The following is a 16,941-nucleotide window of genomic DNA, read 5'->3' on the forward strand; positions in this document are numbered from 1 at the left end:
CTTTCTGCTTTCTCAGAGAGCAGGGGTAGCTGCACCAGGGGTTGAAATGCGTCTGGGGTGGCGTGGGGCAGCTGACGCTTCCTGCTAAACCCCGTGTTAGTACAGGTCTTTAGGTGTCTAGCTGACACAGCGTGGGGGGAGTGAGGGGGCCGACTGCAACCTCCGGCATTAGATCCTGGCCAGGACATGCACCAGCTTGGTCCCGTCTGTCCTGCCGTAGATGCCTTGTCCTGCTGCCCGTGCTCCAGGGCTCAGCCAGCAGCGGCTTGCAAGCCGTTGTGCTTTATCGCGCCGCGGAGTTGCTCCCAAACAGCAGCTTGCAAAGCTGCCACCGCAATCAGTGCTCCGTACCCGAGCGGGGACCCCCGAGGCGGCGGGGCCGGGGGGTGCACCTGCCACGGGGGTGGCTCGGGAGCGGAGCCCAGGGGTGCTCCGGGGGCCCAGCCGCTGTGCCCGGCGAGCGGTGCGCGCTAGAAGGAGACTGTCCCCTCCCCTCCCGCCGCGTCCCTCCCGTCGGGGGCTCGGCCGCTGGAGTCAGACCGGGAGCGCTGCCGCTCCGCCGCTTCCCCACCTCGCTCCGCACCTTGCCGTTCTCCAGCAAGAGCCTGGCGAGCGGCTGCACCCCGCGGGTACCAGCCTCGCACCCCCCCGCAGAAGCAGCCCGGAGCGGGGCGGTCGCCGTCAGCCGCCCGTTCTCAGCGGCGGGGCGGGGAAGGGGTTAACGGTGGGGGCGGAGGGCCCGCACCGCCCAGCACGGCACGGCACCGCCCAGCACCGCCCGGCACCACCCAGCACCGCCCAGCACGGCACCGCCCGGCACCGCCCAGCACCGCCCGGCACCGCCCAGCACGGCACCGCCCGGCACCGCCCGGCACCGCCCAGCACGGCACCGCCCAGCACCGCCCAGCACGGCACCGCCCGGCACCGCCCGGCACCGCCCGGCACCGCCCAGCACGGCACCGCCCGGCACCGCCCAGCACGGCACCGCCCAGCACGGCACCGCCCTACTTAAGGCGGCGGCGGGCGTAGGGCGGTTGGGGGAGGTGGGGGTTTCGTGCTGGCCGAGCGGCGGGGTCCGCAGGACGGGCGGCTGCAGGAGGTCAACAAGGTGGGGCTGGGGCCACCCCCCACCACGCCGACCCGACCCTTGCTGGGGGGCAGCCCCGCGGGGAGGAGGTGCGGGATGGGGAAGGGGGCTGCGGTGGTGCCGGGTGGGGGAGAGGAGAGAGCAGGCAGGGGTGGGCAGAGCTGTGTCCCCCCCCCGCCTCTGCCTGTGCTCCCCTCGGAGGGAAATCCGGCTCGGGGAGGCAGGCGGTGGCTCTGTGGGGGGGTTGCTCTCCATCCCCTTCACCTGTGCTGTTGCCCTTGCAGGTGCGAGAGGGCTGCCGTGTGCTGGTGGATGCTCAGTGACCGGCTACCGTGATGGTCCCTTTGGGAGCGTGCTCCAGCAAGAATGGGAGCTACTGTTCTCCCAGAGGGCTTTGACCTCCCCTCTGCTGTATTGAGTGCTTCAATCTCCTCTCCCAGGAGTGAGGAGTTTCTGCTGCTCAGAAGAGCTGACTGAAGCCTTTCTAGTTTTTAATTGTAGTGATTGAATGGGGAGTCCAGGATGGTTGGATGTCTTGCAAAGTACACTGGGCTTTGTGCCCTTCATGCTGGGGTCAGGCAAGGTCCTCTCTCAGGAGCTTCAGGCTTGCCCCATCCCTTGCTTGGCATGGCCTCCTGGGGCAGCTCCATTGGCATCCCTCCTGGCCAACAGTGGTTCTGAGGGTGAAAAGAAGGTTTTAACCTTGAAACAATCAATGATGGGATATCGAGCGTCATTTCTAGGGGGGTTTGGTGGTCACTTGCTGATCTAGCAAGTGGCCCCTTGGTGTTACAGGTGAAGAAATCATAGAGCTGCACAAGATGAGAGCTTGGAGGAAATGGGCTTGCCTTGCCCTCGCATTAACCAGGCAGTGAAAAGTGTCAACATGCCCCTCCAGGCAGGGGTGTGACAGCGGAGGTGAAGTTTATGTAGGTCACTGGAGAAGGAATTACATGATTAGAAACCAGGAGGTGCCATGGAAAAAGAGGTGCTGCGACATAAGGTGTAGAATAAGAGCATTTGGCTAAAAAGGAGCCTTTGAAACCTGCTGTTGGAAAGCAGGCATGGCACACCCTGTGCCAGGGAGGCGTGTAGGTGGGTCCAACACGTCCCCCATAGCCAAGGTGGCGTTGATCCTTGGGTTGGGGAGGAATGGAGTGCGTTGTACCTATTGCTGCAGTTTCTGCTTCTTGAGAGCTGTCCTCCAGCATTGCTCAAGCACAGCGTGGGTACGTGATCCTCCAGCTGGTGGGAGGTGTAGGACCAAGTCTGGGAAGCTGTGCTTCCTGGGATGCTGCTGATGGGACACGGCTGTGCCCCAGGGCTGGGGGCCGCTCTTCCTCCCACACAGGGGTCAGGCTCCTAGCTCTCCCCTGAGTAACCATCACTTCTGGCAGGCTTTTCCTTTGGGTGAGGCTTGGATGACAAAAGTGAAACAAGCTACATAACTTCCAGCTGACGGAGGTGGGAGCTGCTTGTTCGTGTCCTTGCTGCCCTGTGTGTTGGCTCAGTGCTAGGAGAGGGGATTTGAGCAGCTAGAAATCAAGCTGCAGATAGCACGGGTAGTGGCTGCCCACGGATCCTGAGAAGCCATTGTGCTGTAGCAGCTCTGCTTGCTCTGCCAGCTCAGCGTGACGGTGGTGGGGGAGTTTCCTGTGAGTGGGAGCGCAGCGAAGCGGCTCACACCTCCCTCTGACACGGAGCTGATAGGTAAAACCCGGGCTGATACTGTGGCTGGAGCCAGGAAGGGGGTTCCCAAGCCCTGAACAGCCCCAGGGCTGCAAACCAGTAAAGTGCTCCTAATAAAACCTATCAAGCGAAATTCCTATCGGGCTTAATCTCATTGTCTCATCCTAACACTTTGCTCTTCCCAGCCTTGTTTTCCTGGCTGGTTTCTACCCCAGAGCTCTCGCTGGGATAAGGGTCTTTGGCAGGCAGCACCCTGAATGCATGCACGCTGCTGAAGGACAGCTGAGTCCTAGTATTGAATTCTCTCTTCCAGCCTGAAACGCTCCTCTGGGATCTCCTCTTGGCCGTTTCCCTTTTCCTAGGGAACGGCAATCACATTGTTCAGCCTCATGCATCAAGGTGGCAAGTCTAATCCAGCACAGATTAGTCTCAACCTAGTTTTACCCTCTAATGCGCTGGGCTGCGGGGAAGGAATTCAGCCTGCCGGAGAGCAGGTGCCTGCTTCTCCCATCCAGGGCAGGCGTGAGCATCCCTCAGCCTCTTCCCAGCCCCAGCAGGCAGGGCAGCTGCCATTGAGCACTTAAACAGCCCAGTGAGAGCTTGGCCTGCTGGTTGGAGATGCCTTTTTGGGGAGCAAGGAAGGATCTGGCTTTGCTCAGGTTGTCTTGCAGGTAGCTGGGACTTGGGTTGCTGAATTTATTGGCTTAGAAAAGTCCCTCTGCCCAAGAAAGGCTGTTCAAGGTGGGAGTGGGGGAGAAGCTGCAGCTTATTAAGCAGTTATTAATAGAACATGTACCTTAAAATGGGAACTTAACAAAGGGCTGTAGGAGGAACTTCAGCCACTCTGGCTGAGTCTGAGTCACAGGCCTTGGGGACTGAATTCCTGTGTGCTATTGTGTTTGCCTTATCGCAGTCACAGCCCGGCTCACGTACAATGCGGAGGGTAGAATGCCTTTCAAATATGCTCCCCTGTTGCTTCCTTGGGTCTGGAGCAGAGCTGTGACACCCGTGGGCTGCCCAGTTCCCCTCCAGCTGAAATGCAAAGGGGCGGTGTCCTAGCTGTGTACCCGGTGTCACGCATCCTGCTCTCGTACCATGCTGCCGGGGGCTGTTGGTCCCCTGGGCATGTGTCCCTCAGCCATCCTGTATGGGTGTAGCATTCCCTTCACTCTGTACCATTTCTGTGCTGCTTCTTGCTCCTGGAGAAATACCGCACTCTGCTCTCACATCCCCTGTCCTGCTGGTAGGTGGAAGCTGTCTGCTGCTCCTGCAGGGCAGGAATGAAGCTGTGACCTGGAGGTGCTCTGGCCCTGGTTTAGTTCTTAGCGGTGTTTGGCAGGTTCCCTCTACAGAGGCTGTTGAGGGGCAATGGCAGTAGGTAACGCTACTCCGTTCTCTGGTGACTTCTGCGGCTGGCTGAGCCCAGGTCTCAAAGCTGAATTAGCTGGCAAACAATACCTCTGGGTAGAAATAGCTGAGATAAATGAAATTGAGTTGGCAAAGGAAGCAAAAGAAGGAACTGGAAACATTGCTTTTCATCACAGCTCTCAAGTTGAGCTGGTGTCCATGGTGATAAGGGAAGTGTGTGTCACGCTGGTTTAGTGGGCACAGTCTCTGGTGTCCCATCTGGAGTTTGAGATTGTTACCGCTCAAACCGCAATAAAAACTTTCCAAACACAAATGCAGTTTAGAAATCCAACATTGGTTTATTCAGTGCTGGGTGCATGGGGGATCTCTCTTCCTAACATGCACACCTAGTCTCCAATCCCTCACACGTTTATACCCTTAGGTTACAAAATTACATTTACATCACATAGTTACCTTATTGTGATTGGTAAAGAACTTTCTTGCTTTGATTTAAAGCTACAGACTTAAAGAAATTCAAAGAGCATGCCCAGTGAGGGGTGGTCGTACCTGGGAGGCGGACAGCTTTTAGGATGGAGGTGTGTTTTGGTATTATTAGATTATAATGAACAAAGTTCACTCAAAGGACATGATTTTGACAGAAAATAAAATATTACTTGCATGCACTGCCAACGACGTGCTTTACCTACTCTATCGTTCAAGTCAGGCTAGGACTATACAATGGACATAATTAGCAGCCACAAATTGGTTAGCAACAACAAACATCAAACGAAACACAATCACCCAACCATCGCCGTACCGTTCTGCTCAGAGCACTCCCTTCCCATCACCATGATTATCCATTTGGTTACACACTCACATCGGGGCTGCGGGCTTGAATAGACACGCAAGGCCTCAACATAGCGCTTTACGTCCCTCTCGACCAAAATCAGTGTCCACCCTCCAAACTGTAAACGTCCAGCCCCTGCTCCCAGGCCAAAGGTGCCAGCCCCAAAAGGGCTGCCTGGCCTCAAACCTCCCTCAGCGGCCCTCGCACAGCCCCACTCACACTGGGGCTGCCGAAAGAGTCCAAAGAGTCGGTTACTGTCCCTCTCGCCCTTGACCAGCGACCAGCCTCCCAACCGAAAATGTAACCGTAACCCCTAACCCCAACCGTAACCCCTAACTAGAACCGCAACCCCCGGGCCCAGCTCCACCCCTCACCCTAAACCCCGCCCTCGGCTGCGCTTTTATTTTAAATGTTCGCAGCGGCTTACTTCCGGGTGTATTACTGCACTTCCGGTTACGGGGCGTCGTGTTTCTAGTCGGAATGGGAGTACTCTCGGTGTCCCTGGAGGACTTCCGGTCATAGACACTGGTTTTGTTGGCGTTCTGGAGGTCTTCCGGGTAATTGGGACAAGGTTTCTAGTGGGACGGCGGAGTTCCGCTGTCCGGCAGGAGGACTTCTGGTCATAGAGAGGTTTCCGGGGGAGTTGGAGGACTTCCTGGTTCCTAGAGGACTTCCGGCCATGGAGTAGCTTTTCCGGTCATAGTTTTTTAAATAGAGGGCTTGGAGGACTGGGGATCATGGAGACTGGCGTCATGCTGCTGGACGGGACAAGTTTTACTTCTTGTCTATGGTGACTGCCGTCGTCTCTATGGTTCTGTAGGTCCTAGTATTTTCCCTGATTTTTATGGTGATTAGTGGAGTTGTTGTGTGTTGCTGCAAAAATGCTTCTTTTTTTTTGTTTTTTTATGGGTTTTTTATTACCTGTAGTGGGTTTTTTGGATGATGTTCGTGTTGTTGGCCGTTTGTCATTTTTCACGTCTGGGCTGCGTGGGTTTTACAGGCGGTTTGGGTTTTTTTAGTAATTCGCAGTAATGAGTTGGGTCAGGTGGGCGAGTTGTTTTGTGGTCATTATGATGTATGTGTGGTTTGAGCTGATGGGGGTAATTCGCATATATTTGTATATGCATGTGGTGGTAAAAAAATTTTTTTTCAGGAATTTAATAGGTGACTGTTTAATGGCATGCTGCGGTTAGAGTTGCTAGTGAAGTAGTGACTGCTAGCAGGTGTTTACTGATAATTCTTTTTTTTTTGTTATTTCCAGGCCTGATCCGGACCTCCGTCCAAACTCTGGCAATGAATGTCGCCTTGCAGAGTAGCTGGGACCAGGGGAAAAAAACCCAGCTGAGGGAGGGAAAAAAAAAAATCCCCCAGCTGGGGTTTTTTTATTCTAATTTCAAAAAGCAAAACTTGCTGAACCTGAAATAACCCCCCAGCACACACAGTTAAGCACAGCCACAACCTCACCCTCACTCCACCCCTCACACATCCATTCTACTGCCCGCCTGCCTGCCACAAGGGGCCATCACCCCAACTCTAGAGCCAGCAGTGGAACGGCCTCACCACGTGCCTCAAAACAGCATCGCCGCTCCGCCTGGGTCTGAAGAGTTAGCATTCGGAAGCAGAAGCCAAGGAAGATGCCTGGCTACATGCACCGCTCCTTCTTCACCACTACTTGGATGCTCCGGCAAAACTTGCTTGAGGATTTTCTGCGGGGATCCAAATCATCCCTTGGCACCTGAAACATACAACAGAAGGACTCTAGGGCCCGCTGGCCAACAACCACCATCTACCCCCAAAGCAGCCCGTACAACCTCTGCCCAAAACATACTGTGTTTTGGGTTACGCATACAGACCCTGTGGTGCACGTTGGCAGCCTGACCTGCCGCAGACCATGAAGAGGGATCCTTCCTCACCCAGCGAGGCAAGCTCTCTCTTGCCTGCAGCGGGAGGCAGCTGCTGGCCCGATGGCCTTCCATTTCTTCTTCTTCTTCTTCTTTACCTTTCTCTGGCCTTTCCAGCTTCCCTTAGGGCAGCTCCTGTCCACAGCCGGTAAGCGCTCCGCCACCTGTCCCTTTTCATCCCCACGCCACGAGGAGAGTGAGACCAGGCAGAGACAACCCACGCAAGCGCAAGGCGGGTGCAGTCAACAGCATCCCCAAGGGAGGAACAGGCAACGGCATCCTCAGCACGGCCTGGGAGAGGGAAAGAAAAAGCAGTGGCCATTACTACTGGAGGTCGGCCCTGGCCAGAGACCCTCCTCCTTCTGCAGGGGCTTCCGGAGACGCCGCTCTTTCCCCGCGCTGCTGCTGCTGCCAGCACCCCCGTTCAGGAAGAAAGCAGCACACGCGAGGGCCAGCTTCCGTCTTCACGCCAGGGCTTGGGGCGGCCTGGGGCTGCCGGACAGGCTTCAGGGGAGGTGCTGGAGCTGGGGGCTGCCGCACAAGCTGAGCGGGGCCGGGGGAGGCTCAGGGGGAGCTCCGGGGAGGCGCCCGGTGCCTGGCAGGCCGTGTCCGCCTTCTTGCCCCCCTTCCCCCCTGTCAGCTCCCGGGCGACTCTCTGCGGCTGCCCTGAGCCGGCTCTCGCCTCCAGCGGAGCGGCAGCCTGCCGCAGCGGGCGGCTGGAAGCTTCCCGTCCCGCCACCCCCGGGCTGCCAGCGGGTACGAGACAGCCTGCACCCGCCGCCGGGACTCGCTCACCTCCCCGCTGAGCCCGGCCCTCACCCGCCGCCGGGACCGGCGTCCAGCGTGCCGCCATGCTGCTGCCGCGCACCGCGCATGCGCCGGAGAGGCCAGAGGCGGCGCGCGAAGGCCGGGCTGCAGTACCGCGCTTCGGCCACGAGGCGGCGGCAGCAGCAGCACCCAGCGGGGCGGCACGTGCCCGGGGCGGCACCGGCGCTGCAGTTCGGCACGGAGCGCTGGGGGGGGGGGGGGGGGCAGAGGCGTTTCCTTACCGGGAAGCAGCACCGAGCGCGGCGGCCAACGCAGAGACCTAGCACGCGTGCGCGGATCAGGACCTGCAGTACCGAAACTTGGTCGCCGGGCAGCAGCATCACCTTAACGATCCTTTCCCGAGCATTCAGTGGGACGGGCGGTGACTGCTACCTCAGCCCGGTTTATACCATCCGAAGGCGGTAAATGCTAACTGCGGGTGCAGGGCTTAAATTTCTCTGCCCTTTTCCCACTCGCAGCCCAGACAGCAATATTCATTGCCTCTACACCAAAAAGCATCCAAGCGGCTGGGGCATTTCAGTCCTTTGCATCTGACTGCTTTGAAATTCCGGTGGTTGTTTCTGTCTGTGCTGCCGCCCCGTTACCCAGGGAGAAGCAGCAGCACAGCGGATTTGCAGTCAGACCTTCAGACCGCTCAGAAAGCTGTGTCCAGCCAAGACAGGATAAAACCCGCGGCCTCTAAACCCCCCAGAGCCCGGGGGGGACTCGGCTAACGGGAAACTGACCCTGGCCGGGACGATGACAGAAGCCAGGCTTCGCTTCCCTCGCTCCAGCCGCCTAATGCTGCGCCCCCTGCGCCGTGGACCCGCGGGCTCTAGGACCCGGTGACCGGCGCGGGCCGGGGCTTCGCGGCCTGAGCCCTGGTCCGCTGCCGAGGGCCCCCGGGCTGCCGAGGCGCCGCGCTGCAGCGGAGGAGGCGGGAGAGTCGCAGCGCACCCCCGGCACCGTGCGCTCGCCTGGTCCGCGTCAGCAGGGGAGCGCCGAAATCGACGGGAGCGTGGGGGCGCCGCGGCGAGAGGGGGTCCCGATGCCCTTCTCAGGGGCGCCGGGCAGCTTCACCGCCAGCTGCTGCTGGTGCCCGGCGCCTCTGAGAGTCCTCTGGTAACTACCTGGCTCGGGAGCGTCCGAGAGAAGCGAGCGCTCGGCCGGCGGGGTGGCGCTCGGAACCACCGCCGCTCCGGGAGGGCGGGCGGCGGGCAGGCCGCGGGCGTGGCGGGGCCGGGCGGCCCCTCAGCTGAGCTTCCTGAGGGACGGCGAGGGCGGCTGGTGCCGAAGCCGCCAGGCTGGGAGGGGCGGGCGAGGTGCGCGTTCTCCTCGTCCTTCGGCAGCGGCCTGCCCGACCGGATGGTGACCCTGAAACATGAGGAAACAGAGAAAACGCCTTCAGAGATTTGTCTTAAATAAACCAACAGACAGAAAGTCTCTGAAGAACTCTTCCGAATGAGGTCTGGGTGAACCTCCAACCCTTGATAAGGCTACGTTTTCTTTTGTTGACGTCCGTGTTCTATATGTATATTCATTTGTACTTATGTCGTGTGTGTATGTACGGATAGGTACGCGCACCTCTTCTCAGAAACATAAGAAATGCTTGCCTATGGGAAAAGAAATTCTTATCCTTTAACTTTGCCTTAGAAATCACTCAAAACTGTACAAAGATCTGTGCAGGTGAATTGTTCCATTTGGGAAATTTAGAATTTTTTAAAAAGCAAGGTGTTATATTGTTTTCTTAAAAACTGGTTGGGTTTTGGTTTGGTGGGGTTTTTTTGTTTTTGTTTTTGTTTTTTGTTGATCCATTGCTTTGCTGAGGTATTTAAAATACTTCAGTTACAGTGAATAATTGTTTTTATGGAAAAGCTCGACCAGTTACCTGCAAAAATAGCTGCAGTTCAGTCAATCTTGTGAAGTTTCCAGTGTGGTTTAGAAGATAATTACTTTAGTTCTAGCTATGTAATATAATTTTTTTCCCGCAGAAGAAATACAGTTTAATGGTCGTGGAGTTTTTTTCTCCATAAGTTACTCATTTTGTGCATTAGCCTTCTTAAAAATATTCTTTTAAGTTTTATCCCCATGTTGGATTTGCTTTTGGTTGTTGGTTTTTTCCTAACAGCTAGCATGCTGGTTGGGGGATTATTTGCTTTACTGGATTTTATTTGGATTTTCACCCCTCTTTGCAGCAGCTGTGTCATTGCAAGAACTTTCCCCTCATTTCTAGTAAGCCAGAACTATCATGCATATACCAAATTCTCCACTGCACACTGAGATTCTGCCTGTCTGCTGGGGGTCAAATGTGATGCTGACTACGCTTCAGAGAATGCTATTGTGGCTCTTCTAGTTTCTTACTTCTAAGTACAATTTTTATTTTAATATTTCATCTGTGCACAAACTGCAATGACTGGCTTTTCCTCAGTATTCAGTACAATGTTGTCTAGATGCATCTTGAATTCCATCGCTTTTCATCTGGCAAGCAAGTCACCATGCAAGCCTACTATTTTAGTCGCCTAGCGTGAACGGAAATCGTTCTGGCGTGGCATCTTGACTTGAGAGCAGCATTCCACAGCAAATCTGACCTACCTGCTTGGCTGTCTTGGAACTGACTAGTTTCTGTTACTTGGAGGCATCCTGAATAGTTGTACTTTCCACAGAAAACTCTCTGCAGATGGCTGAAATTATGTTATACCTTTCCAATCCATTAAATGATCAGTGTACAGCAGGGTAGTAGGAAGCAGCTGAGACTCTGCTCCTCCTGTGTCCCTAGTACTGTACTAGTAGGTTTTTCTGGAAACCTATTTCGCTAAGCATAAATTATTTTCCTACTTCCTCTGCACCAATCATTGTAATTTTTAAGATCAAATATATATATATATATAGTTTAAGAGCTTACGTGAAGTACTTTGTCTCTCATTCTATACGGTTGTTTTGCAAGCAGACTTGCTTGTGAAAGCCATTAGAGATGGCAAGTATGCTACGCTGAGTTTAGAATCTCAAATTTGCCCAGGCAGTGGCCAACCCGTGCCACTTCAGGTCTGCACAGGTCCGTTGAATGCACAGTGTGAAGGGGAAGGCTTGGAAGTAGTAACGGTGAGTAAAGTTTGGCTGTGTGCTAGAAATGTTTAAGTCTAGATAGAAGGTAATGCACACCTTTCAGTCGAGATTCGAGTGGTCTGATTTCTACCTAAGTCCCTAACTGGATAAATACATTGAAGGTCCATGTGGACTTAAGTAGAATTTGAGCCATCTTACTCTAGTCCTGTATGTGCCCAGGGTTTTCATGACCTCGTTACTTTTTTTGCAAACATTTTAAAAAAACCCCAAAACTTCAGACTTCAATTTTTGTGGCTTAGTCTGCTTTTGAGAACTTTGCTTCGAGACTTGTCTTTTTTCTTTTCTTTTTTTTTTTTTTGTAGCTATCCAGTTGTGAAAAAGATGAGTGGTTTTGATTTTGTCTAATAAAAGGAAATCGAACATATTTTCTCTTTTTGGATCATTGCATGTTATGTAAGTACGTTGCACTGGGTGCTTCAGAAGAACATGGGAGATACATCACCAGTGGAGAGTTACAAAATAGTTTTGCTAGAAAGGGAAAGTTCATCCTTTTAAAGTGTCACTAAAAGTGAGTTTGTGGTCTTTCAGGAAAGTCAAAGAGATAAAATGGATTGATAGACTTATTTTGAAATCTTAATTGTAGTGTTACTTGTCAGGCTGAAATAGATGAGCTGTATGCCTGTCTAAGAGTCTGCAGTTGTTTTCAAAGTATATTTGTTGTCTGCAGGGTGCTGAGGATGTCATCTGTCCTCAAGTTTGCTAGAAAGTAAACTTGTTTTACACTGCCTTAAGTAATGATGAAGAGTCCTTGTTTTGACAGAGGAATAGCCCTATTTGAAATCGCTGACAGTACAGATACCCCAAGTCTGGGGAATTGAGCTCTTTGTCAGTCTTTATATAATCCATACAAAATGGACTTGAATGACCCATGCTATTATAAAGGTGGAAGCAGATTAAAGGAGATGTAATTCTGGAAATTAAACAAAGAAAGTAGATGTTCATTTTGATGAACCTTCAGGTTTATTACCGTCCCATATCTTTTCCAGTGAATAACTTCTTTTTCTTAGTATTCCCATAATTCTGTTTCTCGGACTTTCTTCTTTATAATTCAAGGGCTGTGGGATTTTTTGTCTGTCCCTTTCTTTAAATATTCTCTCTCTGTTTCTCAGCACATATGCTTATAAAATCCATTTTTATATACTATATTGTGGGGTTTTTTCTTTTGGGGGAAGTATGGAACTTGACATAGAATCAAAAGTAATTACAAATAAAATTAAGGCAGTTCTGCTATTTGTGCCTCTGCCAGCCTCTTACTGCAGAGACATGCTGCATCGTGCAACACAATACTAGAAACATCTATCATTGCTAAAAGCTGCCAACAGGAATCCCAAATTTTAGCTAGACAGCATCCAAGCCGATGAATGCATTTGCAGTGTACCTCTTTAAACACTATTTTCTTAACTTGCTACTACCTTTCTCATTTCTGTCTTTATGTGCTTGTTATTTGAGAAAATGGGAAAAGAACTGCTGGCAGCATGTTGTAAGGGAGGCAGCCCTTTGCGTAAAGAATATTGTGGGGGTTTATTGTGTTCAAGATTTATTGCAGCATTGAAATTACAGCATACTACAGAAATGGGGTTTTTTTCTGCAAACATTTAAAAAAAACCAAAATCCATTTTTGTGGCTCTTTTTCATGCAAAGGCTTTGTGCTTGCATTCCACCCTGGCTGGAATTTTAGCGCGCTGTTAAGACTTCAGTACAGCGTAAGACAGGCCCAGAACTTTTTCAGGCTTTCCATTTCAGGAGACATACTTAGAAACTGAATGAGAAAAAGCTGTTGTTGCCATTGCTAAGATCTGTGCAAAAGCAGGGTATGTTTCTTTGCTGTTTGAAAGAGTGGTTGTGTTTTAAAAGTTGGCATTCTTCAGGATGACAGAGGGGCACCGCAGAGGAAATACTTAGGTTTGAGTGAGTGCATGTATTCATATTAACTCTGTGTTATACCTAGTGCACAGAAGGGAAGAGGAATGGGGTAAATGACAACTACATTAAAGTGGAAATTAAGTATTTTAAGTGGAAGGTTCTCTCTGTTTCATTATTTCCATGGAAGTAGGTTCTTCTGAAGGAGCAAGAGAAATGCAGCCTCATTTTTTGCAATCTTGTAAAGCAATCCATACGTTTAGAGAGAAGGAAAGTTGTGGTTGAGTGCAAAATACTGAGTAGGTGTTATTGTTGGTATTTCTTTCAAGAAATGTTTTTGTTTCTTTAGTGTAGAAGTTCCTTTTAAGATATTTTAATGGGTATGCATACTTAGATTCCTTAGGGTATTTCTTGATACATAAGCAGTCAGCTTTGAGTTTACAGTGTTACTAGTTGAAATTTACTTTCAAGTGGCACGTGGTTGGATTTGTGTTCGGACATTTAAGTTATGATGTAATGAGGTCTATACAGGGAGTCTACAAACAAGTAAGATATTCTTTACAGTGTATTATTTTACTGGGCTAAACCCAATTATTTCCATTGATTTCCAAAACTGGAAGATCTTTTCCATGCATGGCAGATAATCCTTCAAAACCACAAACAATATTTAGTGATACAGGTAACTAGTACAAAGCATTGTTTGCAGTAATTAACCAGTTATTTTCATGGAGTTTCTTACCTGTAGACATAGGGGGTTTTCGATTTAATTTTTAAAAACAAAGGTGTAGTTTCTAAGGTGCAGATTCCTATCTCCTGTCAGCTTTGAGGATTTGTTAGGGGACAGACTGTAGACGATTAACCCATGTCCATACATTTAACATTGAGTAAAAGCACAATAATATAGTTAATGAAGGAAAATGATTCCAAAAATTGTTAAATGTTTCTGATTTAAATTTGATGGTATTATTTTTAGCTGGAAGAACTATGAAATGCTACAGTTACCTGTATGAGGAAAAAGGCAGTGTGCAGGAGAAAGCATGAAGAGAGGTTACTCCAAGAGTGCCCCATGCATGGAATTTTCTCTGTATTTTAGCACTGGGGGTAAAACCTTTTTTTTTTTTTTTTTTTTTTAAAAAAAGACATATTTAAATTTTATTCATTGAGCATTATGTTACAGACTTAGATGTGGCCATCAACCGCCTGTGGACAGAGATACTCTTCTCTACGAATAACAGCCAGTTTTCGGTGAGAGGCTGGGTGTGTACGGGTACAATTTTTGATTTGGACCTGAGGCGCCATTTGCCAAACTGAGTAGCTGTGGGACATGTAACTTGTAGGCGGTCCTATGTGATGACGTTGAGTTCAAAATAATAGTGTGCTGGGTTCCACCACTTTATTCATGCTTGCACTTTGCTCAAATCAACCTATCATTGAACTCACAATCCAACTGTATCCTGTTAATTAACCAAAAAGAATCTCTCCCTACCATTTTTGAAAGACTTTTTTTTTCTTTTTCTTTTTTAACCCCAAGTTACTTTACTGAGCAGCTGCTAGTGTGACTCCTCAAACACAATGGCAGAATTGACAGCAAAGGGTGATGCTGTGACATAAAAGGAGGAGTAAGTAACTGGTGGAGGATGCAGACTCACTCAGACAGAATTGCTGCCACAGGCTCCATTGTGAAGCTGTCCCCAGGTGTCAGTATCTTGGAAACTTCACTTATAGAAGATCCAAATGAGTTGTAACTCTAATAAGCTTTAGCATTCTACATTGTCTGAATTCTTTAAGGCAAGGCTAATGCCTGACAGAATTCCTCAGCAGTACATCACCAGCTTGAGTCCAGCCCCGATGAGCATTAATTAAAAGTTGCTCTTTGGTGGCTTCTGCTGCGTAATGGGTGTCCTTTGCCCTCTTGTGTCACTCTTCATTTTCTGGTGGCTGACAGAATAAACAGAGAGACCCAGAATGATACGAATTCTGGGAACTGAACTGTCTTTTAACACTAGAGAAGCTTTTCATTAAATTCAAACCTCAAAGTAGAGTTTTAGTATATTACCTGAAGTTACTATTTTGTAATAATTGTTGTAAAGAAAGATAAGAATATACACACAATCACACCATGTAGTAGCTGATTACAATTTACTACATGGGTGGCTGCAGTATTTAATAATACGTAGTAACGCAGTGCAGTTCATTGCAAAACATTCAAGCAATTGAAATTACTGAAGAAATTTGTCTAAACAGAAAACAGTCATCCAAGTTATGATTACCCAAGATATAAGTTGTTACTCTAGCAAAACATTGGTTCATCTTTAGTCATAATAGTTGGTTGCAATATTGGTTTCGACTCCTACTGAAAAGTTTTAAAAGAAGTCTTCACGCAGTCAAAATACTTTTGGTCACCTTGCCATGCTTTGATTCCCAATGTGGGAGTTCAGCCCTCACCCCAGGGTTTATGTCATATGACAAGCACAGAGTACGTTTACCTCCTGAAAAGGCAGAGAGCAATAGTGTGTATCTGTGTCTAGAAGGAGAAGATGGAGGGAAGAGCTTCACACACTTGAAAGCGCTGCTGGTTTGTTACGCGTTAGTCTTCTGGAGTCACGCAAGCGGAGATCGTTTAAGACTCAATTGCGATGAAGTGAGCTGGCCTGGCTAGGAAGCCGATGGCTCTGCCCACGTGCAGTCTGACTTTTCGACTTTGTTAAATGTTACTGAATTGAGCTGTCATTCCTTCCCCGGTAGAGTTTCGCTCTGCTGTCCAGTTGCGATTGAACGTGACAGAGAATGTCGGTCTGTGAGACGACTGCACTCCTGAAGATTCTGAGCTGTAGGCGAGCAGGTCGAGAAAACATTTTACGTGCTTTTCCTGATGCAACAGTAGTAGCATTAAGCCTGACTTCTAGAATGCAGCAGAGACCACAGGTGGATGAAGAGCTGGCAAAGGGGTTTGCCCCTATTAAATAGCAACCAGCTCCGAGATAACGACTGCACGGCAGCCAGCTTCCCTACCTCCCCGTGTCTGCCGCGCCGGCCTTCGTGAGGGGCGCTGCCCCGGGCCCGGCCTCTGGGGGCGGTGCCGGCTCAGGCCCCTGGCTGTGTGGGGGCGCAGGACGCGTTCGCTCCCCGGGCGGAGCTCTGCTCTCGGCTGCGGAGGACGGGCCGCTCGCTCGCAGCCCGGGACTACAGCTCCCGGCGGGCCCTGGCGGCGGCGCGGCGCCTGAGTGGCTCACGGGCCCGGGCGGCCGTGCGCCGGGGTAGCGGGATGTGTGCGCGGAGCTCCCGTCGCTTCTCCCGCGCGGGACGGAGCCGCGGGAGCGACGCTGGAGGAGCGAGGCCTCCGGCTGGCCGCCCGCATGGAGCTGAGCAGCGCAGAGGCGGCCTCCACCCGGTTCCTCGGCCTCACTCAGCGGTACCAGAGACGGGGGCCGAGCTAGGGCGGGGCGCGATGCGGTGCGGGCCCGCGCTGTGCATGGTGGAGAGGCGGTGCTGTGCTTCCACCGGCCGCGGGGCGGGCTGAGGGGGGGCCGCCGGGCCGGGCGGCGCTGGGGGGGTCGGCTGGCCCTCGGGCAGCGGAGCAGCGGCAGTCCCGGAGCTGCGGCCGCCTCCCCCCCTCCCTCCCTCCCCTGGGGGCTGCTGCAGGTGGCGTGGGCGGAGCCGGACGAGCGTCTCGGAGTCGATTTCGCAGCTTGTTCAGCGTTAGGCTGGTGCCCGCAGATACCGCTGGGATGGTGACTGCAGGGTGCTGAGCGCGTTCCTCTGCCATGAAAACAGATTAGCCCGTACTGGCAGGTAAAGGTGTAGGCGGTGAGGAGAGCGGAGAGCCCGGGAGGTGTGCGTGATCACGCAGGTGCAGTCCGCAAACTGCCCCCCTGCTGTCACCACTCCCCCCGCCCCCCCAGCAAACTGCTTTCGAGTGTCAAGCTCCTCAAAGGCAAAAATTGTGATTTGGCACTAGGATCCTAAAAATACGTGGCTAAGTTTAGATTAGCAAGTGCGTTTGAACTTGCTTTGTTGTTCGACTTTGAGTTAAAGTTTGTAGGAGCTTCTGTTGTAAGGGGAGGAAGCTGGTCCTCTCCTCTTCCTCGCCACTGTCCGTTTGCACGACAGCACCTGTGTTCCCAGACAGAGGAGAGAGGGAGGTGGAATATACCCCGAGTGCTGTGCAAATGCGTATAAGCTGCTGTTTGGTTTGGGGGTTTTGTTTGGGGTTTTTTGTTTTGGGTTTTGTTTTTTTTTTTTTTTACATGTGAATAAAGGCTCAGCTATATTAGAACACT

The 16,941-nt window shown here is 51.5% G+C and overlaps 1 protein-coding gene and 1 long non-coding RNA gene across 10 annotated transcripts in view; one reads left to right on the forward strand and one right to left on the reverse strand.

Moving 5' to 3' along the window:
- Positions 1 to 5,297: 5,297 nt before the first annotated feature.
- On the reverse strand, positions 5,298 to 8,943 carry LOC129215643 (uncharacterized). 2 transcript variants are annotated; one of them, XR_008580060.1, is made up of 3 exons: positions 8,809 to 8,943; positions 6,824 to 7,162; positions 5,298 to 6,705 (listed from the first exon to the last, which is right to left on the reverse strand). It is a non-coding gene; the product is annotated as an uncharacterized LOC129215643 (long non-coding RNA). The 2 variants fall into 2 exon arrangements; XR_008580061.1 differs by lacking the exon at positions 8,809 to 8,943 and adding an exon at positions 7,667 to 7,742.
- Positions 8,430 to 16,941, forward strand: part of GARNL3 (GTPase activating Rap/RanGAP domain like 3) — a 57,290-nt gene continuing 48,778 nt past the window's right edge. For 5 of the 8 annotated variants that reach the window (XR_008580059.1, XR_008580057.1, XM_054849160.1 and 2 more), the window contains exon 1: positions 8,430 to 8,800. Coding sequence is in view for 6 of the 8 variants with exons in the window: in XM_054849160.1 (XP_054705135.1) it covers positions 8,727 to 8,800 (74 nt within the window). In the remaining 2 variants the exon portion in view is untranslated. Of the gene's footprint in view, positions 8,801 to 9,021; positions 9,145 to 15,776; positions 16,074 to 16,941 lie in introns of those variants that run through there. The other 3 variants (XM_054849162.1, XM_054849163.1, XM_054849164.1) reach the window with 2 other exon arrangements.

This window comes from Grus americana, chromosome 20 (assembly GCF_028858705.1).
Source record: "Grus americana isolate bGruAme1 chromosome 20, bGruAme1.mat, whole genome shotgun sequence".
NCBI classification, from domain to species: Eukaryota; Metazoa; Chordata; class Aves; order Gruiformes; family Gruidae; genus Grus; species Grus americana.